The sequence below is a fragment of the Lampris incognitus genome, chromosome 19 (genome assembly GCF_029633865.1).
Source record: "Lampris incognitus isolate fLamInc1 chromosome 19, fLamInc1.hap2, whole genome shotgun sequence".
Classification (NCBI taxonomy): Eukaryota; Metazoa; Chordata; class Actinopteri; order Lampriformes; family Lampridae; genus Lampris; species Lampris incognitus.
The window spans coordinates 16,373,572-16,397,462 of record NC_079229.1 but is presented as its reverse complement, the minus strand read 5'-3'; the positions used below and the strand labels follow the sequence as shown (position 1 = coordinate 16,397,462).

Here is a 23,891-nt window from a genome sequence, read left to right as displayed (position 1 = left end):
TCTGGTACCAGGTACTTTTTTGGTACCACCTCCGTTGAGGTTCCAAGTGAGCTGAGCCGATACTAAAAGGTCACATGAAAATACCGCTATAAATAAATAGATACATAAAATATAAATATGTATATTTATTGAAATATGAATAAAATCCTATAAGATAAATAAAAATGTTTACATGTAAATATAAATGAAACGGATAAAAATAAATAAATAAAATATAAACAAAAATATTAATAAGAATTATTTATATTTATTTAAATATAAATGAAACCTGACCACTGATTGGCCAGAGAGAAATTGAACAGCTCTTTATAACCAGGAAATGCCAAAATGAGTCTTGTGAAACTTGTATTATAGTTGATAATCTATGTTAAAAAAAATTGTTGTCAGTGAATCTCTTAGTTACACTAATATTGTTCATGTGAAGCACACATTTAGAGTTGGTCTTGTTGATTTTTTTGAAAATAAAACACTTGTGTGGGGCGCTGGTAGACAAGGGAGGAAAAACTAGTCAACATGCCCACCAATGACCAGCAGGGCTTCGCCATGAGGGGGATGCTATCTGCAGTGGAAAACAAAATCCCAAAAAGTAAAGCGAGTAGAGTTGAATAGAGTAAAGTCGAGTTGAGCCAGTACCATGCAGTGGAAAAGGGGCATAAGTTGACCATTCTTTGTGATTCAAGTAAAAGAGTCTACAGGGTTTCTTACCGACCTAATACTACACCAACTCTCAATGCTGGCCAAATAACTGGCTGTTTACCCAACAGCATATAAAAGCACAAAGGAGAAGGTTTGAAGTCTACAAGTTCGATGGGCAAAGTTGTGTTTAGTTTATAAAAAGAGAAGTGAAAGAGGATGTGGTGAGGCTTTTCTCGTTGCAATAATGGTAGATGTGACAATTTCCTTTTTGAGCACATTACCACTGCCAAGTGATGACATGCACAGCTATACTTGCTGCTCCACTGAGCAGCTGATGATAAAAGGCCTTGGAAAAACTGCACTTGGAGTAACAAAATTATGGTCTCAATATGCCATATCATGCCAGAGACATTTGGTTTATATGTAACGTGAGATAATGGGGAAGTGGACTGAAACCATGATTTCTAACTAAAATCAAAACCTAGGGCTGCACGAGTATGGCCAAAATGATAATCACGATTATTTTGATCAATATTGAGATCACGATTAAGAGCAATAGAAGCTACTAGGTTAAGAGGAGAGGTGACAATTAGCAAGCAGCAGTATGGTTTCATGCCTTGAAAGAGCACTACAGATGTGATGTTTGCTTTGAGAATGTTGATTGAGAAGTATAGAGAAGGCCAGAAGGATTTACATTGTGTCTTTGTGGATTTAGAGAAAGCAAATGACAGGGTCCCGAGACAGGAGGTGTGGTATTGTGTGAGGAAGTCGGGAGTTGCAGAGAAGTATGTAGGAGTGGTGCAGGATATGTATGAGGGAAGTGTGACAGTGGTGAGGTGTGCAGTTGGAATGACAGATGGGTTCAAGGTGGAGGTGGGATTAAATCAAGGATCGGCCCTGAGCCCTTTCTTGTTTGCAATGGTGATGCACGGGTTGACAGACGAGATCAGGTTGGAGTCTCAGTGGACTATGATGTTTGCGGATGACACTGACAGTGCAGGCAGGATGGAGTGGGTGGAGAAGAGTGACAGGAGTGATTTGCGACACAAGAGTACCAGTAGGTCACGGTGGCACAGTGGTTAGCGCGGTCGCCTCACAGCAAGAAGGTCCTGGATTCGAGCCCCGGGGGTAGTCCAATCTTGGGGGTCGTCCCGGGCCATCCTCTGTGTGGAGTTTGCATGTTTTCCCCGTGTCTGCATGAGTTTCCTCCGGGTGCTCCGGTTTCCTCCCACAGTCCAAAGACGTGTAGGTCAGGTGAATCGGCATTACTAAATTGTCCCTAGGTATGAATGTGTGTGTGTGTGTGTGGGCCCTGTGTGATGGCCTGGCGGCCTGTCCAGGGTGTCTCCCCGCCTGCCACCCAATGACTGCTGGGATAGGCTCCAGCATCCCCGCGACCCTGAGAGCAGGATAAGCGATTCGAGTAATGGATGGATGGATGGGTACCAGCAAGAGTTAAAGGGAGGGTTTACAGGATGGTTGTGAGACCAGCTATGTCATACGGTTTGGAGACAGTGGCACTGACGAAAAGACAGGAGGCGAAGCTGGAGGTGGCAGAGTTGAAGATGCAAAGATTTTCACTGGGAGTGACGAAGAAGGACAGGATTAGGAACGATTATATTAGAGAGACAGCTCAGGTTGGACAGTTTGGAGACAAAGCAAGAGAGGCAAGATTGAGATGGCTTGGACATGTGTGGAGGAGAGATGCTGGGCATATTGGGAGAAGGATGCTGAATATGGAACTGCCAGGGAAGAGGAAAAGAGGAAGGCCAAAGAGGAGGTTTATGGATGTGGTGAGGGAGGACATGCAGGTGGCTGGTGTGACAGAGGAAGATGCAGAGGACAGGAAGAAATGGAAACAGATGATCCGCTGTAGCGACCCCTAAAGGGAGCAGCCGAAAGTAGTAGTAGTATTAGTAGTAGTAGTAGTAGATTGAGCTCACGGTTATTTATCACAATTCATTGATTTTAGGGGCAAAATATTTTTATTGAACTTTCACATTTAAATAAACGGAGCACTGCTTTAACTTCCATGTGGTGCTACATTCCTGCTTATTAACAAATCTTTGCATCAAAATGAGACAAGGGTCTTATTCACCTGAATTCAGTACATCTCTTCATAGCAAAATATGAATAAAATTGTACCCAAAATAGATTTTTTGTCGTTGCATGTCATGAATTGGCATGCTGGCCCTGTGAGGGCCTAGCGGCCTGTCCAGCGTGGTGTCTCCCCGCCTGCCGCCCAATGACTGCTGGGATAGGCTCCAGCATCCCCACGACCCTGAGAGCAGGATAAGCGGTTTGGATAATGGATGGGATGGTTATATTTTTTGTTTTATTGATATGTTTTTAATTATATATATATTTATTGTTGTTACTTCAACAACAAAATATTAGAGAAATCCTCGAGATCTGTGGTTTTTCACTGGAGGTTATTGCAAACATATGATGCACATTCAGTCCCTGTTGCAAACATTAGCGACACTTAGAAGTACACAAGAAAGCCTTAGATTTCATAACCTCATTGCTTTGACCGCAGATTCATTAGCAGACTTCTTTTAGATTTGGATTCCTACAATTATGATGCACCAATGATGTTATGTGCCATATTTTCCAGCTCATCAGAACACTGGCCTATTAGGACAGTCAACAGTCACCTGTCATTAGGCGGGCAGGAGGGCAGATGATGGCACAATTATTAACGCTGCAGCAAGAGATCACTTTTTTAGGTTTGACTGAGCATGTAGGCTCATTTACTGTACATCCAAGCTTCACATCCTCACAGGGTGTCACACACCTGTCTGCTGCATCCATATTGATCTGCTGGGGCATCTTCTTATTCCAACCCACTCGGATTATTTCTTGTTTGGCTGTATTCAAGTGTGTAATAATGTGTGTAATATACAGTATTATTTGTTCTGCTTGCCTTACACTTGTTGTATCTGCCACGAATATGACTTTATAATGGAGATGTTAATTTCTTCCAAGTAGTAGTTTCTTTTTCCTCTAATACTTTCTTGTTAAAAATTGTCATCATCATCATTAACTTTATTTTTGTTGAGGGCCATCTGGATAGCCTTCGTCCATTGTCTACCAACATGAGGATTGCCAGTTCGAATCCCAGTGTTACCTCCAGCTTGGTCGGGCATCCCTACAGAAACAACTGGGTGAGTCTGCGGGTGGGAAACTGGATGTGGGTCTATGTCCTGGTCGCTGCACTAGCGCCTCCTCTGGTTGGTCAGGGTGCCTGTTCAGGGGGGAGGAGGAACTGGGGGGAATAGCGTGATCCTCCTACGCGCTACGTCCCTTGTCAGGTGAAAAAAAACGGCTGGCGACTCCACATGTATCGGAGGAGGCATGTGGTAGTCTGCAGCCCTCCCTGGATCAGCAGAGGGGGTGGAGCAGCGACCGGGACAGCTCTAAAGTGGGGTAATTGGCCGGATACAATTGGGGAGGGAAAAAAACTATTTGGTGGCCTTCAGAATTTTATTAAAAACAAAAACGGCTATAAAAATAACCATAAAACTACTACAATCACTGTCTGTGAATGTTCTCATTCATCAGGTCATGGACATCGGAGCAGAGGAGAGCCACGCATATCAATAGCTCGGATAATGACGGGCGCGGCCAAACATCGGTACACAAAAGAGCCACTCATATCTATGACTCTGTTAGCAACGGGCGTCGGTAAACATCGGGACACAAAGAGCCATGGACATCTATAGCTCTGACAACGACTCCAAGAAGATAAATTCTGAGTCTCATCACCAGCCAGCCAGACTAGCTTCAGCTAGTCAGAAAGGCATGAACTGAGGAAGCCTCTTGGATGAGAGGCGAAACGTCTTCACGGATATATACCAAGTCCAGTTGCACTTGATTCAACTCCTTTGGATACTACAATCACTCCGTATCAACAAAGTGAAAAAGTGATAAAAACAAGACAACTGAAAAATGAAATCCAGTTTAACGCAGATCTAACAAGATTTAGAAAGCTGTCAAGCATCACTTCATTTTAACTTCCATCTACCATGATGCCAATATTTGGTGGATCATAAAGTCACTCTGGACGATGGAATATCACACAGCAGATCAAGTATACTCAGTCATTTCATTAATAGTCTGTAAGTATTTCACAGTCTCACTGCACATGAATAAATCTATATAAATCACATTATCTGAGCGTCCAGGTGGCATGCGGTCTATTCCGTTGCCTATTAACACACCAACACAGGGGTCGCCGGTTCGAATCCCTGTGTTACCTCCGGCTTGGTTGAGCATCCCTACAGACACAATTGGCCGTGTCTGCAGGTGGGAAGCCGGATGTGGGTATGTGTCCTGGTCGCTGCACTAGCACCTCCTCTGGTCGGTCGGGGCGCCTGTTCAGGGGGGAGGGGGAACTGGGGGAATAGCGTGATCCTCCCACACTCTACGTCCCCCTGGTGAAACTCCTCACTGTCAAGTGAAAAGAGGAGGCTGGCGGCTCCACATGTATTGGAGGAGGGATGTGGTAGTCTGCAGACCTCCCCAGATCGGCAGAGGGAGTGGAGCAGCGACCGGGACGGCTCGGAAGAGTGGGGTAATTGGCCAAGTAGTACAATTGGGGAGAAAACGGGGGGAAAATCCACAAAAAAAAAAAAAAAATCACATCTGTGCAAAAATACAGTACATGTAATGAATCCTAAAAACAAATTGTTTTGATCTTATTTCATAAATAACTTATAAACAGGACAAACTGATATCATCCACAAAAAAAAAAAGGCAAACCATAGAAAACTATGCACGTGCACACACACACACACAATTTCATGTGAAGTGCATCTTGCGTCTTTTCCACAGGATGAGTCTGCGTGAAGTGAGGATGTGCGTGACCACACTGAGCAGCATCAGGAAGATGGTCATGGACATCACTATGACATAGTGACTGATGCTGCAGGAAAAACACAAAAACAACAGGGGAAAAGGTTTCTGAGCAGGTACATGTGAATTTGTGTGTGTGTGTGTGTGTGTGTGTGTGTGTGTGTGTGTGTGTGTGTGTGTGTGTTTGTGTGTGTATATACATGTTTAGCTATCCTTGTGTGGACCAAATGTTCTTGGTCCACACAAGGATAGCAAAACCTGACAGCACGTACCTTGTGTGGACATTTCAGAGGTCCTCACAAGGAAAAGGGTCTATTTTAGGGTTAGGACTTGGTTTTAGGGTTACGGTTAGAATTAGGGTTAGGTTAGGGTAAGGGTTAAGGTTAGGCATGTAGTTTGTGTGGTTAGGGTTAAGGGCTAGGAAATGAATGTAGTCAATGAGGGGTTCACACAAGGATAGTGAAACACAACTGTGTGTGTGTGTGTCAGATTATTTGATCATTGAGGCACAGTAGTTTACCTTGTGCCAATATCCAACCAGCTCCCATAGTCCTGAACCAGGAAGAAAAAGTGCTGAGGGGGAAGAAGATGAGAAAGGAGAAGAGAAAACAGTAAATTGCAATTAAGGTTTAATCTACCTTATTTACTGCTGGAATTAGGAGTGCTGTTGAACATTAACTAACTAGTTGCCCTCTCACACGGTCAGCAAAAAGAGAGCGTAACCTGTGCAGGGCATCGATAAGACAACATTAAAACCAGTGGTACCGTGTCATATCTTATATATCATATAAGATATGTCATATCTTGTCTCCAACAAGAAATATCTTACCAGAGCCATCAAGTCAGAGATGATCAAGACAATGAGGAACAAACTAAAAAACCAAGAGAGAAGAAAAAACGATTCAAAGGAAATTTCAGGTTTCTCCAAAATCATAGTCAGTTTGAACATAAAGAGGAAGAAAGATTGTTTTTTCTTATGCTGTGCAATATAAAGATACAGGACATGAGCAAGGTTTGTGACCATGAAGCAACTATGGGGCCAAGTTCACCTTACATGCAAATACACAAGACTCATGCCAGTTTGAACCAGAAGCAGGAAGACGTGGTTGATGTTTCAAATGTAAAAATATCAACGATAACGTGACAAGAAATGCACCCAACAAAACCATCTGTGTTTGCTGCTTCTACATGGCAGTGGTCAGTCTGGTGGAAAGATAGATAAACCAAGACCAAATAAATCTGCTTTAGCTGGTGCTAGCCAGGTGTAGAGCTGAGACGTTGGTTCATTTAATTTGCATGACAGTGTTGGGTAAACTTTGGGTTGAAGGATTTAGTGAGGAGCTACCTTCTGGATGAGAGCTGTGTGACGACTTGGATGGTCTCAAACGTGCACATCACTATTATGAACGGAATAATAACCTACAAGAACAAAAAAAAAAACAAGAGGTTTTAGATTTCGTGAACAGTCCTGAGGAAACATAAAAAACAGTCTCCTTACTGAATGATTACTAGTAACACTTTGTGACTTTGTGCATGTGAAAAATATTACACAGGCAGTCCCCAGATTACGAACGAGTTCCGTTTTTGAGTCTGTCCGTAAACCGAGTTTGTATGTAAGTCGGACCAGTTACATACAATTCAAATCTAGCGTCACTAGTCAAATGTTTGTCTTAGTATATAGTATATATTTTACCTAAAACATAAATATAATAATGCAGTAATAATAATAAATGTAACTACAGCATAATATCTATAATTGAGAGAGAATGTGTGTATCGGTATAAAAAACCTTAAAGAAACATTTCTTACATTTCAACCTCCCCACCTGCCACTGTCCCCGGAGCGGGTCGCAACCGGCAGAGACCGGCCGTTTGATGCCGGAAACGAGAGCCCACCCGGGACTCACCTCTCCGCCCCACCGGGTAAGTGAGAAAACGATAAGCGCATTTCCCGTCTCTCTGAACGATTTTTTTTCTCCACAATTGTATCCGGCCAATTACCCCACTCTTCCGAGCCATCCCGGTCGCTGTTCTACCCCCTCTGCCGATCCGGGGAGGGCTGCAGACTACCACATGCCTCCTCTGATACACGTGGAGTCACCAGCCACTTCTTTTCACCTGACAGCCAGGAGTTTTGCTAGGGGGGTGTAGCGCGTGGAAGGGTCACGCTATTCCCCCCAGTTCCCCCATCCCCCCTGAACAGGCGCCCCAACCAACCAGAGGAGGCGCTAGTGCAGCGACCAGGACACATACCCACATCCGGCTTCCCACCCGCAGACACGGCCAATCGTGTCTGTAGGGACGCCGAACCAAACAGGCGGTAACACGGGGATTCGAACCGGCGATGCCCGTGTTGGTAGGCAACGGAATAGACCGCCATGCCACCTGGACGCCCTCTTTGAAACACTATTATTTCCACTTTCATTTCAATCGTGACCGTTTCCCTTTTCTTCGATGCATCACCATCACTTGCATCAGATTAATGCTTTGAAGCCATGATTACGAGGGTAGACACACAAACATTTTTTAAGTCAAAACATAACGCACACAACTGTTATGCAATCCGACTTAAAATGGCGACGACGGCGTGGCGTTGCACATACCCGTTGGTCCCTTGGGCCGAAGAACCGCTTAAAACGCGCAGTGTTTTGAGCGTCGCGGAAAGTATTCTGTCTGTTCATTAGTGCGAACCATTTTGTGTAACTCAAGTTTTTTTTTTTAAATAACAGGCTTTACGGAGGTCAGTTCGTAAGTACAGGCGTCCATAACCCGGGGACTACCTGTATAGATTAACAATCGATTACAGAGACAAATAGTCTATATATATATATATATAATACTGAATGAGCCCAGCAATGAGAAAAGTTGACAGCAGCACAAAAACAAAACAAAGCACTAGAGAATCATGTGAGGATATGCATTTATGATGGTTAACTATGATATTGATTGATTGATTGACTGAGTGATTGATTGATTTTTATTTCGAACATGTTGAAATAACAAAATAAATATATAGGTAGGAATACACAAACAAATGGAAATAACAGCGATATGCAGCACAGCTTCTTTGTTTTGCACTTAGAAACCTGTGTAGAGAGTGAAAGAGCGCGAGGGGGAAAGCGAGAGACGGGGAGAGAGAGAGAGAGAGAGAGAGAGAGAGAGAGAGCGATGGAGACTGCAGAGAGAGAGACTGCATCTATAATTGTATGAGAGTGTTAAAAGTGTGTGTGAAAATACCTTCCACATCATCAGCCCTCCCATGACGAAGGGGTTGAACACAGTGAGGAAGCAGTAGACCGATGCTGGGTCAAAACTGCTTTCAGGAAATGAGAAATTAGCTTTTATACAAATTAGCAGAAAAATAATGAGTACAATGATTTCAGAAATTTTACATTAGCGCCAGATATAGTGTTAAGTACTGATGCAAGACATCTGGTGCACAGTGGACTGTGAACACAACTCTACTAACTGAACTGACAGGAGAAGTAAGATGCGACATTCACACTATGATTTTCTCACCCCAAACAAATTAGGGCCCCATATTACCCCACCATTTTAGTAGAAAATGCTACAGATATAGATTTACAAAACAAACAAAAAAAAAACCTGGTACGTAGAGATTTGAAATAAAATTAGCAACTTGCTTGATGTAAATTTCTTTAAACCTTTAAGATCCTTATTTTTAATGTAAACAACATGCTAAAAAAGGGGAACTGCAAAGACCTACAAACAATAGAAACAAAATCATCACTTAGTCATACCAACCAAACATTCAACTTGGCCATGAGTCACTGCAACAAGTGGCTCAACAATTAAACTTCCTAATAGTCAAAACTTTGACTTCCTCCCTCACACATGCACAGAGTTTGAAAATGTGTGCATGCATGTATACACCATAGAAACATCCACAGGCAAACAAAGACAGGCATACCTGTTTATGGAAGCAATGTTCCCTGTGCCGAAGAAAGCGGTTGTGATGAAAAACACCTGGAGATGTTGTCAAGGAAATAAGCAAGCATTTATTAGGAACCTATCAGAGGAAATGAGTGAAGGCTACCTTAAACTCTGACTCACCCTCAATTCAAATGCAAATCTTTGCTTGGTTTGACCCCCAACTACTAATCCGGCTTATGTTGTTGAGCAGGACAAGGATACGAAAAAATACGATCTTCTGATGTCGTCCAGTGTTAGCTGTCGGATCTTAGTGATGTCAATGTTCTCGGAGAAGTCAATGGTGAAAAGCTTAAAATGGACAACCACACATAAAACAAACACACAAGAGGGAAAAAAAAGGATCAGTCAATATTGTGATATGATGCCAGCGGTGCAAAACTAAGCCACCAATTCTATAATCATCCATCCATCCATTATCTAAACCGCTTATCCTGCTCTAAGGGTCGTGGGGATGCTGGATCCTATCCCAGCAGTCATCGGGCAGCAGGCGGGGAGAAACCCTGGACAGGCCCCCAGTCCATCACAGGGCACACACACACACACACACACACACACACACACACACACACACACACACACACACACACACACACACACACACACACACACCTAGGGACAATTTAGTATGGCTGATTCACCTGACCTACATGTCTTTGGACTGTGGGAGGAAACCGGAGCACCTGGAGGAAACCCAAGCACACAACACACAGAGAGAACATGCAGACTCCACACAGAGGATGACCCGGGATGACCCCCAAGGTTGGACAACCTTATTGCTGTGTGGCAACCGCGCTAACCACTGCACCACTTTGCCGCCCCCAAGTGTTAAGTTCTACAAGCAAATTCTATCAAAAAGACAGAAGTGTTAAGTGCTCATGACTTATGAGCATATTTTGAATACTGCAGGGAAATAAGTAGGCTGCTTTAACTAAGACTTTACAATCAAACCAACTGAATTCTTAATCTAGGCAAAGAGTGCCATATTTAGGGGTCCACAGTGGTGTAACGGTCTAAGCATCGGCTTTGTGTCGATGCAGTTGCCCACTGGGGATCGGGGTTCGCGACTCGGCCTTGTCAGATCTGACTATGGCCGGACTCGATGAAGCAGCAATAATTGGCAACGCTGTCTTCGGGAAGGGGGCGGAGTTGGCTTGTGTTCATCACATGAATGCGTCTCTGTGTGTGTTGGAAAAAGTGGTTCGGCCTGCAGTCGCCTTGTCATGAAAGTGGCGAGGCGTCTCCTTCGAGACTGCCGGCCGGAGAGATGCAACTGGCGAATGCATGCAGTACGAGGGTGGGTGTTTCAACTAAAATAGGGATTGATTGGCCACTAAATTGGGAGAAAAAGGGAAAAATCAGAAATACATTTAAAAAAAGAGAAGAGTGCAATATTTGGAATGTAACTGATCATGATCTGTGAGATCAACCATCACTACAAGACAGGTATGATCCAACTGTAATGCAGCTTTATAATGAATGACCCACGAGAGACAAACAAACTTATTACTGTTGTTGTCATTTGTCTTCTTTTGAATTGCTATTCAATGTGAAAGAAAGCCACTTTATTTTGTCATTGTACAGGTTACAATGAAATTTGTTCTCCGCATATAACTCATTGTATAGGAGCAGTGGACAGCTGCAGCACCCAGGGATCAACTCCAGTTCTTCTTTCCATTGCCTTGCTCAGGGGCACAGACAGGAAGGAGTATTAACCCTAACACGTCTTTTTGATGGTGGGAGGAAACCTGAACACCCGGAAGAAACCCACGCAGACACGGGGCGAACATGCAAACTCCACAAAGAAAGGGCCTGGGATAGCCTGGGGTTCAAACCCAGGACCTTCTTGCTGTGAGCCAACAGTGCTAACCACAGTGCCGCCCTATACAATCTATAAGATGTTAAGAGTATTAGGGGTTTTCGGAACATTGTTGCAGAATGTGTACATAAAATGAGATGCCATATCCAAGAGTAAAAGATGGGTAGTGCTACCTCCTGCCTGCCAGAAATGCCCTGAGAGAGCATGGCCTCCTGTTCAATGTTGATCCATACAAACATCAACCACGACAACACAGGTGGAAAGAGGGCTTCTGATCTGAAAAGAAGACACACACACACACACACACACACACACACAATTGCAGGTTTGAAGCAGGGTAGACTATATAAGATGTCAACCTTAATTTACCTTTTGTGAGCCTATTTGAGATGTTCACCTTAATTTATCTTATGTAAGACTATGTAGATAGGATGTTCACCTTAATTATCCCACAATCCTCTCCGTACGTCTACAAACAGAATTAAAAACGCAGTGGTGAGGTGGATTTTTATTTCCCATTTGGTTTGGATGTCGCTTCCGTTCAGTATCTTTTTCAGGGTTGTAAAATAGCTCCTGTGATGAACTGGCGGCCTGTCCAGGGTGTCTCCCCACCTGCTGCCCAATGACTGCTGGGATAGGCTCCAGCATCCCCGTGACCCTGATGGCAGGATAAGCGGTTTGGATAATGGATGGATAAAATAGCTCCTCCCCCTGAGGTTGAGCAAGTCCCATCCTCCATGTTCAACCACACGTCCTCATTAGGCAGGGATGTGTGGCTGGGCATTAGGTGCGGTTGCAAAGTATGGCGGACGATCAGTCAGTGTAACATGGATACAGGGCGTAGCTGTTAGAACAGCTGCCTATAGTAGCATACAGGTATAGCAATGGAAAGAAGTGTAGATGGGCAAAAGCTACATAACTACCTCCCCAGTGAAAGCCCTTTACGCTTGGTGACTGTATGACAAGATCAGTTTACTGTATGACAAGATCAGCTGTCTATTAAACAAAGAACCTTGCAGTTGAGTGTGTAGGTGACACACACACACAGCTGCCTATTTACGGCTACGGCACAGTGGCAAGCTAGTATGGATATGGGCTACCAATAGAGGCCTTGAGGCAATGGGTGGAGGCAGGTTATTCTTTTAGTTTCAGTTTTAGATTCATAATCCTTACTTCCTGTGCCTGTAGGGGGCAGCAAACTCAGAGCACCCTTGAGAAAAACTGAATGGGACAAATCATAGAAAGTTGAATCAGTTCATCTAGACACGTTTAGTGGGAGAAACGTTTCATCACTCATCTAATGCCCCTTTTCCACTACATGGTACCAGCTCAACTCGACTCGCAGAGTGTCGTTTTCCATTACCGTAACAGTACAGTAGCTGGTTTGCATTGATTTTGGTACTCGCTCCAGTTTTTTTTAAACCTCGAAAAAGGTGGTACTAGAAAAGTAGTAACAGATACCAAAATGCCAGTACTTTCCAGTAATGGAAAACAAAAAAGTCAAGTCGAGCCGCTATCATGTAGTGGAAAAGGGGCATAAGTGACCTCTTCAGTCTAAACTGACTGCAGGTATCTCCACCCTTATAAACAATACAGTGGCATAACGACTGAAAACAACAGTTTCCTATGCAAATTGCTGTGACCATTAAGTAGAGTTACAATGGCCATGTGTACTATTTAGAGGATTTGGGAATGTTTGCAATCACAGCACTATAAGATGGTGACAGATTTTCTCTTAGTCCCCCTGCCCCTCGGTTCAGGGATGGTCGTTCCCTCTTCACATAGATGGCCTCTGACTCCTGGTCAAACCAGCGTTCCTCCCTATCAAGGATGTGCCCATCCTCATCCTTGAAAGAGTGGCCACTGGCCTGTAGATGGGTGTAGACTGCAGAGTCCTGGCCTGACGTGTTAGCTCTTCTGTGTTGTGCCATCCTCTTTGCCAGCGTCTGTTTAGTTTCCCCAATGTATAAGTCATGGCAATCCTCCTGGCACTTAACAGTATACACTGTATTGCTCTGTTTGTGCTGGGGGACCCGATCCTTGGGGTGGACCAACTTCTGGCGTAGCATGTTTTGGGGTTTGAAAGCAACTGAGAGGCAGTATTTGGAAAATACACGTCTCAACTGTTGCAGCACTCCCACCACATATGGAATCACCACTGGTTTATGCTTAGGCAGCTGTTGTCCTCCTCTCTTCAATCGGCTGGTGCACTGTTTGGGCGTCTATTGAGCATGCATAAAGACATTAACAGGACAAGATGTGCCTATTTGTGAAGGTGCTTCCATGCGCGTGTGTGTTGTCATGTCTTACCCTGTACTGAGCAGTAAATATGTAGATGTGAGAGAGAGGAATATACTGAGCAGTCGATAAAAAAGGCGAGTAGAACTCAGGAGTGGAACCAGCATAGAAGAACCTGGAGAATGGGATGATTAAAGTCAGTGTAACCAACATCATTCTTTTTTAATAGCAGATTAATCTTTTTAATTCATATGAAGACTTTAATTCAGATTAGTGGTTGTTTGATCATTGCCTTCGTGTCATCATTTACCCACTTTTTTACTTTTTGTTTTATCACTCTAGAATTTGTGTTACATTTTATGGGCAGATGTGAGATTTATATAACATATATAATTTTTTTTACTAGATCGACCCAAGACTAAAAGCCCAACTTTCAGTGCTTTTTAAGAACTTAGAGTACATGTTTGACAATTAAACTGGATGCTAATGAGAGGAATATATGAGTATTGGCTCTTCTGTTGAAGTGGTCGAGTAAAACTTACAGATCCACTGAGAATTGCTGTCTAGAGTGTGAACAAACACACACACACACACACACACACACACACACACACACACACACACACACACACACACACACACACACACACACACCTAATGTGGTCCAGCTGATGATCTGGTTAAGGAGGGGCAGACCCTGTTTCTGCTGCAGGCTGGAGTGTGTGAGAGTTGGCACGTATGCACACACTGCCACATGGAGCATCTATAATTACAGGAAAAATAGAAGTGACATAAAATTCAAATATACATATTTGCACCTTTTCACTTAAAACACTACTACCCATCATTACCTGGGAGAAGAACTGCTGTGTATCACTAAGGTGCAAAGGTGTCCGTTGTCGTGACGACCACAAGTAACATGCTGAGGTGAAGAGGGTGAGTATACCTGCACAGGTGCTGAACACACAGTAATCATGACGCCTCATATCATTCAGCTACATTTGCTGAGTCCATGGCATGCACAAAATACTGCTGAAGTTTAAAAATGATTACAACAGTAGGCAGAGGAAGACCATTAGGAAGACACTTACACCAGGTGTATATTAGGCTCTCTACCAACAACGGGCATCAGCGGGAAAGTAGCCAAACACAAACAGCCCAGGAACCAGCTCACTGAATGGAACTACACAGGGACAGGGAGTGACATTACATTATGATTATGTTTAAGAAAACAATGTAGCTCTTCAACTGTGATGCTCCCAAGTCAAAATTTATTGATCAAAGTAGCCTGATGAAAAAATTTCCCCCCCACTGCTCTCTCTCCCACACACACACACACACACACGCACTCCAACATTTCAAAGAGCAGTTTCTGCTTGCTAAGGAAAATGGCAGCAACGGAGATGGAGGATTTGTCAGACTGTAATAGAGTGGATCTCGGATTAATCAAATTAATATTGCTTCAGATTAAAAATCAAAATGCCTGACTAATTCATTTCTTTGAAAGTACTTCAGATGACTCTTAGCAAAAAACAAAAACAAACAAAAAACAACTGCCAAACCACAGCCAAAATCCTGACCTCTTTAAGAAAAAAGAAAGAACAGAAACAATAAAAGTAATACAGAAAAAAATACTCAATAGACAATCCTCAAACTCTACTGCTACTACGTTTGGCTGCTCCCATTAGGGGTCGCCACAGCGGATCATCCGTTTCCATTTCTTCCTGTCTTCTGCATCTTCCTCTGTCACACCAGCCACCTGCATGTCCTCCCTCACCACATCCATTAACCTCCTCTTTGGCCTTCCTCTTTTCCTCTTCCCTGGCAGCTCCATATTCAGCATCCTTCTCCCAATATACCCAGTATCTCTCCTCCACACATGTCCAAACCATCTCAATCTTGCCTCTCTTGCTTTGTCTCCAAACTGTCCAACCTGAGCTGTCCCTCTAATATACTCATTCCTGATCCTGTCCTTCTTCACTCCCAATGAAAATCTTAGCATCTTCAACTCTGCCACCTCCAGCTCCACCTCCTGTCTTTTCGCCAACCATACAACATGGCTGGTCTCACAACAATTCTAAAACTCTATGGATATATATTACTTTCTTGGCGGACAGACAACAATTACACATGTCATCAAGCCTGCTGATTATTATTATATATAAATATAAATATATATATATATTGTAGCAAATTCGGGGGACAACGCAACCACAGGAGCTGCTGCGGCCGGGAAGCAAACCCGTATCGCCCGCACCGCAGGAGACATCGCTAACCGCTAGACTAAAGGGTCAGACCCGCCAGCCAGCGGCCAGCGTGTCTTCTTATCCATGCACATTACAATAGTATATATATATATATATATATATATATATATATATATATATATATATATATATATATATATATATATATGGACTCTAGGAGCGCTGATCTGTAAATTGTCTTACCTTGGCTTTGCTGTAGAGTCCTGACAGGATGGGCCATAGAGACAGAGCAACCAAGCCCATAGTGAGCACAGCGCGATGAAAGAAACTCACCACCTGGGGGCAGCAAAGGTAAACAGCTGTGGGACACAGATAACGCCAACAAACTTTTATAACAGCTGATTTAGATGCTAGCGTAAAGACATAAAGCAATTACCATACAAATCTGAACATTTTCAGTGAAGTCAAGGTAATTTTTAGCCTGGCTTTACCAAGCTTTACTAATAAATGAGCAAATAATGAATAATTCATACACTTGCATGAATAAATAATGTGTGTATCAAAGAATAAATATGGCTCTGATAAGATCATAGAAGACATTATCATTTAAATTATCCTTACCAACAGCTCGATCCCAAATATGACCAGAACAAAATATCCAAAACATTTACAAAGTGGAAGAGAGGGAAGCGAATGAATCAGATCCAGCACGGTGCCAAACCTAAAATAGAACATTAATAACGTTATTCTTTGTTGGTGATGAAATAAATGAAAAAATGGACAACCCCCCCTTCCTTTCATCCATTCACACAACACAGAGGAGAGATGCGAATGAATATAAGACCACTTCAAAGGATCTAATTAAGACCATACTAAATCTTTTTACCAGATGAGGCTCAAGAGAACATATGATGTTAATTAGATCCTTTGAAATAGTGCCATAGCCAGTAGTTGTCATGAAATCCACTAAGGAGAAGTAATATCCAATGAGTGTGTGTGTGTGTGTGTGTGTGTGAGAGAGAGAGAGAGAGAGCGAGAGAGACTCACTCCTTGAGTACAGAGTACCATACAGGGACAGGCAGTAGACAGTAGACGTAGTAGGTGACAGGACTCCTTTGAATCAGTAGGAACACTGTGATTATTGCTGTCACACAAACACACAGCTTCACCAGAGTACGGGCAGGAACCTGTACCATTTATGCACAAAGAGATGCACACATGCAACTCAAAAACATGATTTGGCCTAAGACATTCGTGTTTGCACATTTCAACTGAGAAAAAAAAATTTACAAGACAAAAATGGTGGATGTTAAACTCTAATATTCAACTCCAAAACGTCCAGGCATGTGTCACAGAAAACTGAGAAAATCATGTTTCAATGTCTGTGTGATCAGTGCGCTTTGTGTGTGTCCTGACCTGACTGGTGTGACTGGGTGGTCTCCTGAGGCTAGCATGGGTCTTAAGAGTCAGTAGGACCACATATGAGGTCCATCCTACAAATCCCAACACCACACTGCAACCCAAGAAGAACCTATCATAAGTGTGGTAATAAACCAGGCCCTCCAAGGCATGGGATATCAGAGACTTGCACATGTCGATCTGGGAAGAAATGGGCAGATAAGTGGGGGGGGGGGGGGGGGAATCACAGAAAATAGTGAAAACAAGAGCAAGAAAGAAAGAAAATAGTGTGTTTAATTTTGGGATAGGCAGATAAGTACTAGGTTTTATACAGGTACATTTGAAAGTAGGGTAGATTGACAAATTACCGAGGATAAATATAAGAAAGAGAGGGGGGAGCTGGGAGATTGCAGAGGAGAAGGTTAGGAAGAAGAGTATCATGCAAAAATCCAAGAAAATGGATGCCATGTTCAGTTGATAAGATGCATTTCCCCAGATACTCACAGCATCATCATACTTCTCCAACTGAATCAGTATTCTGACCCGGCGGATTAATCCTGCCTGCTCTGACTCAGTCAATAGTCTGTAAAAAACAAAAGATAAGAAAACAAAAGGAGACATTAAAATAGTCAATTTAGAAATCTTGAATTGGTGAAATATAACTATACAAACATGTTTTCAAACATGTAAACGAGTTGAGGTGGTCTTCATCAGCAATCAAGAACATTTATTAAGTCATTTCAGTGCATGAAATGAAACAAAATATAATTTCCCCCAGCCCACATCAGTGCAACACAAAGACATTTATCCAGACTACAGGAACACATATATCCAAACTACAAAAAAAAATACAAAAATACATATAGCCAACATCCATCCATCCATCCATCCATTATCCAAACCGCTTATCCTGCTCTCAGGGTTGCGGGGATGCTGGGGCCTATCCCAGCATATCCAAAAAACACTTTCACTGCCCAAGAGAGCCAACACCAGCCAGGATGACTGTCTGAATTGCTGGTCTGCATGGGCTAGCAGTTGGCTTAGCCTGCCTCGCTTCCACAACCTGTCAGACCGCCCTCGGTGTTTCCTCCTCAGGCACAGCTCCAGGCAGGGCCATGGTTCTTGGGCCCACCGGACGCGGCAGACCAGGCTCCCCAAGCTGATCCAATGCCAGCTCTCCCAGCCAGACACCCTCGACACACCTCCCCGCACGCCACACGACAACACGAAAAACACAGTCAACGCCGGGCAAGGCCGCCGCCAGACCGCCCTCGGTGTTATCAGAACTGCCAGTCTGCTTGGCCTTGGGGTAGCAGTTAGCATAACCTGCCCTGCTTCTGCGTCCTGTCAGACCGCCTTCGGTGTTACCTCTTCGGGCACAGCTCCAGTCGATCCAGTGCCAGCTCTCCCAGCCATCAAACAAAGACAAAACTTAGACGCAGACGTGGACAAAGACACGGCATGGACGGTTCTGGGTGAGACCACTACAAGCGTAAGTTCGCACCACCATCTTCCCACACTGGTAGCAGGAAGCATTTATCTTGGTATACATTTCAACTGCCACATATATTGGCTTGTCCATAACAAGCTGGTATACACAAAAGCATCCAAGGGTTTCTTTTCACAAATGAAAAGTCTGCAAATACATTGTCTCTAAATCACACAAAAATCATCTTAAAACATTTTTATCTCACTATTTTAAACCAATTCTATCCACATTAGCCAATTAGGTCTATTCCCATTAGCTCCTGCAGCAATGTTATTTTGAGGCATTAATAAAGTTTCATTGACTTCAGTCTAATTTGTACTTACGGGTAAACGGTAAAGAGAAAGGATAAGGTTGTCTCCTTTTTCTGAGCCACTTTCACCTGGAAACAGGATTGACAATTTACCAAGCACATATCTATCTACACACAATTCTTACTACAGCTCTGATTCTGAACTTGTTAAAAATATAAAGCAAATTTCTATTAACAACAATAAATTCACGCTAATCTAACCAATTATGCCAAAGAAAACTAATATACTGATTATGAACACTAAAATAGCTTTACCTTAAATTGTTCTAGTATCTGCATAGCGTTAGTATACATGCTCTCTGCCTTGTATTGCTCACTGTTGTTCAGGTACAGCAGAGGTAACACACCCTGAAGAGACGGATATGGAGAGGATGGTAAACTCACACAGCACAGTATAATAATGTTGCGTATGCCAAAAACAATATGATGAACAGATTTTTATTAATGTACAACTTCTTGACATGACTTCAGAGGACTTGCAAAAACAGCACATTTGTTAAATGAGATTTCAGTCTGTATCTAAAAAAATCACGAGATGAGTATCTGCCATCTTACCACAGAATTGAGGGGGATGGGAACTCCAATAAGAGAAGCCATGAGGGGAGCAATGTCAGCCTGATAAGACATTTAAGAAATAAAAAAAAATAAAGGTTTGTCATATTACACATCTATATATAATTACAATTAATATTGTGGGCTGTTGCACAAGATTATAAGATGGTCTACAGCCAATTTGCCGGTTTGTATCAATAATCAGGAAATTATAAGTGCCACAGGGCATTCTTCACCTGATTGACGTCTACCCTGCGGAGATGCTCCAGTTTCCAATCTGAAAGGAAAGACAGAAATGATTAGAAATTGTAAAGATAAGTGATTACAATGCAACATGGTATATAATGTTGGGTACCTTTCAGGTATCCGTCGTTGTATGGCTGTGAGTCACTGACTCGTTGGGCATTATTTACCCCGGCCCCCCACACCACTAAAGGGGTGAGGGTCTCGGAGGGATGGCCTGCACCGTGGGACCCTGGAGACACACACACACACACACACACACACACACACACACCTCAGTAAAAAGTCAACTTAAGAGATGTTAGGTTTTCGCAAAAACACACACATATAACTGCCTTACCCCAGTTAGTCATGCCGTGATCAGAGGTGAACACATATGCCGTTTTGCCATCATTATCAAAGAAGTCCTCCATCATGGACACCAGCTCTGCAACACCTGAGTCTACCAGACCTATATTATCTATGTATTCCCTAGATAGACAAATAAATGCATAAATGAGAAAGACATCAACCTATGAGACCCAGAAGCAGTATAACTACACTGCTTCAGAATGTGAAGACATTTCAAAAGGTGCCAGTATAAAGGTGAAGATTTCATTTTATTTTTTCTATTTTTCGGACCCCCCCCCCCCGTTCTCTCCCCAATTGTATCCAGCCAATTACACCACTCTTCCGAGCCGTCCCGGTCACTGCTCCACCCCCTCTGCTGATCCGGGGAGGGCTGCAGACTACCACATGCCTCCTCTGATATATGTGGAGTCACCAGCCGCTTCTTTTCACCTGACAGTGAGGAGTTTCGCCAGGGGAACGTAGCACGTGGGAGGATCACACTATCCCCCCCCCCCCCAAACAGGTGCCCCGACTGACCAGAGGAGGCACTACTGCAGCGACCAGGACAAATACCCACGTCCGACTTCTCACTCACAGACACCCAACGAAGCCGGAGGTAACATGGGGATTTGATCCGGCGATCCCGTGTTGGTAGGCAATGGAATAGACTGCTATGCTACCCGGACGCGAAGATTTCATTTTAACTGGTGGCAGTTTTGTATGCTGATGAATTAAAGTACACAAAAAATTTATCATCCATGGTTATGTCAAAAAATATAAAGGTTCTCCTCAGTTTTCTTCACATATATTTGGACAGCACTAAAGAGCATGTAAAGGGTTTGCTACTCACTTTGACAAAGGCCTGTGGGCATGTCCATTAGTGTCTATACCCAGTAGATGGAGGAAGAAGACATTCTGATCCTCTTGAAGACTGGCCTTCAGAGTGGAGTTAGATTTTGCTGACTGGAAGAACAACTGGCAAACAGGAAGAGGAAGAAATATTATTAGAATCAGACAGTTAATCATATCATGATAATATTTGTAGCATCGTTATTACCGTTGTTCATTAACATACTTTGACCTGAGAAAACACCCAGGCATCCAGTCTCGAGGCATCCCTTGAGGCAAAGTCCTCTTCCTCTGCTGGGTAAGTGTGGGTGTACACATGGTCACCACTGGCACCTGCAAGAAACAGACAGGAAACTGTGAACAATTTTTTTTTAAAAAGTGAAAAAGATGAGAAAAGATATCCATGTCATTAAATGTGAATAAAGTGGATCTTCAACATCTCTCCTACAAAGTATCTCTCTTCCAACTGGTTGTACTCATATTATTGCCTATATCTTGTCATATTGTGTGTTGTGTGTGTGTGTGTGTGTGTGCAGGTGTGAAGACTAGGTCAGAGAACTGGGGAGTACAAAATGGCTGAAATTGGCACCGGTTAATGATTCTTCTGTATTTGTGTGTGTGTATGTGTTTTGTGTTTACCTTTGGCAAACATAGGCAGAATGTCGGGGCTGCCCCAGCACCATGCGTGTCTGCTCTCATTGAAAACCGAGTCAAACTACAGGATTTTCCTTCCAGCCTTGACAAACACATACATGAAAAGGGTTGATGTAAATATAAGACTTAAAAGCATGGGCATATAAACGTAGAGAGACACAGATTCACTAATACAACACCTATATGTTTAATTTTCTGTAGATGCATGTACTGTAGATTCATTGTGTAATGGGTTCGTTAACTTAAACACATGCGCACGCGCGCACAAACACACCTTTAGCAACGGCGCTGACATCCTCATAGAAGCCGGCAATGAGAGCAACATGGCCAGGTCGAGACTCTGTGGGCACACGGGTGTGTGACACACCCCAGGTGCCCTTGTTCTCCATCACTCTCCTGATATGTAACCACACCCCCACGCACACATGCAGACAAACACACACGTTTTACGCTATGATACAGCAGTTACTCAGACATTTCATTTTAAGCACAGGCAAAAGAAAGTGACAAGCTGCCACAACACACTAAACTGATGTCAGAATGATGAACTTTGTAGTTTATGGGACTAGCGCACACACACACACACACACACACACACACACACACACACACACACACACACACACACACACACATACACACTTGCTTGCTTGCTGGTTGTCCATCGTGCCCGATGATGACCATCTTCTTCTATTTGTGGGTCCTTTGAGGACTCAGATAGCAGAAGATACCTGCGTAGAGATGGTTTTTAAAGTGGCATGGGGGGTGCGCTTCTCCCAACGCCACATGACTTGATTGTAGAGGAGATGGTTCCGATGGCAAGGGGGATCCCTAGACGACCGGCACCTCCACACAACTGCAGGGGGCTGCCGGAAATCCAGTTTTTCGGAAACCGCCTCGAAGCGTGCCGCCACAGCTTGCTTTTCTGTTGGGGTAAGCTCCCTTAGCCTTATGTCTTCCAGACTCACCCACAAGGCAGCGGGGCAGTGGTTGATAGGTGCCAGGGCCTGCACACCATATCTCTGGGGCCCACTGCTGCTCCGAGATCCCCTGCCAAGTTAGCCTGGGGCCGCAAGACCCCAGTTACCATGTGTGGCCACGGGGAGGCCTGGCAGGAGTCTTGGTGAAGGAGAGGCTATGTACTGGCAAGGAAGGCTTACACGCTAGGATGCTTCCCTATTCGCCACAAAGGCTAGCCAGCGGCAGCAAGCTAAGGGCAGGAAGGACACAAGCGGGTTGGAAGAACACATGCACCTTCCCTCCAACTACACACTGCTGCACTAACACACACATACACACACACACACACACACACACACACACACACACACACACACACACACACACACACACAATTATATCAGCATTACCTTAATGCTGAGCAAGATCTCTTGTTTCAAGACATCCCCAACCCACAAATACAACACAAATGTACTCCTCCTTATCAGTATTCCAACCTCAGGTAGGGAGCTCTCGATGACCCATTGGGATGAAGTGTGTAGAGGCTGTCTGCCCTGAGGCCATCAGCTACTAAAAGTACCAGTCTTGATGCAGGGGGTGCTAACAGCATTGGCTGCGGTGTCATGCCATGGACCAGGGGAGAGGTGAAGTAGATGTCAAAGATAGAAAGGAAGAAGACTACATGGACTGCCAGTCCAACCAAGAAGAAGGTAATCATCCGCATGGTGACTAATATGGATGTTTGCTTCACCCAGGCAAACCTGCAACAGCAAAAAAAAAAAAAAATTGAGGTAGCTGGGGCGAAGAGAGATGAACAGAAAGAGGAAGGTGGGTAACAGAACGAGAAGGTGTGAAGGAAAATTGGCATGAAGCATTAGGAGTCATCATTTATTCATTGGGTATTTGCTTCTCTATACCATGTTGGTCAAATCTGGAGGTCTGCGACATTTAGTGCTAGGCTCTGAATTCACCAGAGAAGAGAGGAATGTGCTGTTATTATGCTACTGGGACCTGTCATGGGGCAAATCATTTAGGAAGCTCTCTGAAAGTTTCTATCTCATTCCATAGATGGATGTATTTTGCATTGTCTTGTAATCTTATCTAAGTGGTAATGACCAGATGTTTAGCCAACCTATGATACAACATATAGAGAAAATGTATGGTTTAAATTGACCAATAAGTGTTTCTTTGTCTAAGGAAGAGGGAATATAAAATAGACAACTGCTGTTCAGTGAGAAGGCAGGGTGGTGTTCTGCTATTGTATAAAACTATTTGTCTTATCTTGCCCTCTATTGTACAGTACTATCTTCTGTTATCAACCATCATTGTTTTGTGTAATTATTTCTGAGTCCTGAGTTTTTGCAAGTAAATTTCCAAGACAACAGTAGGAGAGATATCA

At 43.5% G+C, this 23,891-nt stretch overlaps 1 protein-coding gene across 1 annotated transcript; it reads right to left on the bottom strand.

Moving 5' to 3' along the window:
- Positions 1-5,439: 5,439 nt before the first annotated feature.
- pign (phosphatidylinositol glycan anchor biosynthesis, class N) lies at positions 5,440-23,219 on the bottom strand. The gene is given in 29 exon segments (XM_056299197.1): positions 5,440-5,563; positions 6,014-6,066; positions 6,323-6,365; positions 6,839-6,912; positions 8,730-8,805; positions 9,424-9,479; positions 9,648-9,734; positions 11,436-11,538; positions 13,573-13,675; positions 14,155-14,263; positions 14,352-14,457; positions 14,592-14,683; positions 15,951-16,043; positions 16,329-16,428; positions 16,755-16,894; positions 17,124-17,306; positions 17,610-17,688; positions 18,918-18,973; positions 19,160-19,252; positions 19,460-19,519; positions 19,693-19,733; positions 19,812-19,931; positions 20,040-20,170; positions 20,880-21,004; positions 21,105-21,211; positions 21,518-21,594; positions 21,596-21,614; positions 21,807-21,928; positions 22,990-23,219. Coding segments are annotated over 29 exon segments (2,799 nt in total). The 5' UTR covers positions 23,217-23,219.
- Positions 23,220-23,891: the final 672 nt, after the last annotated feature.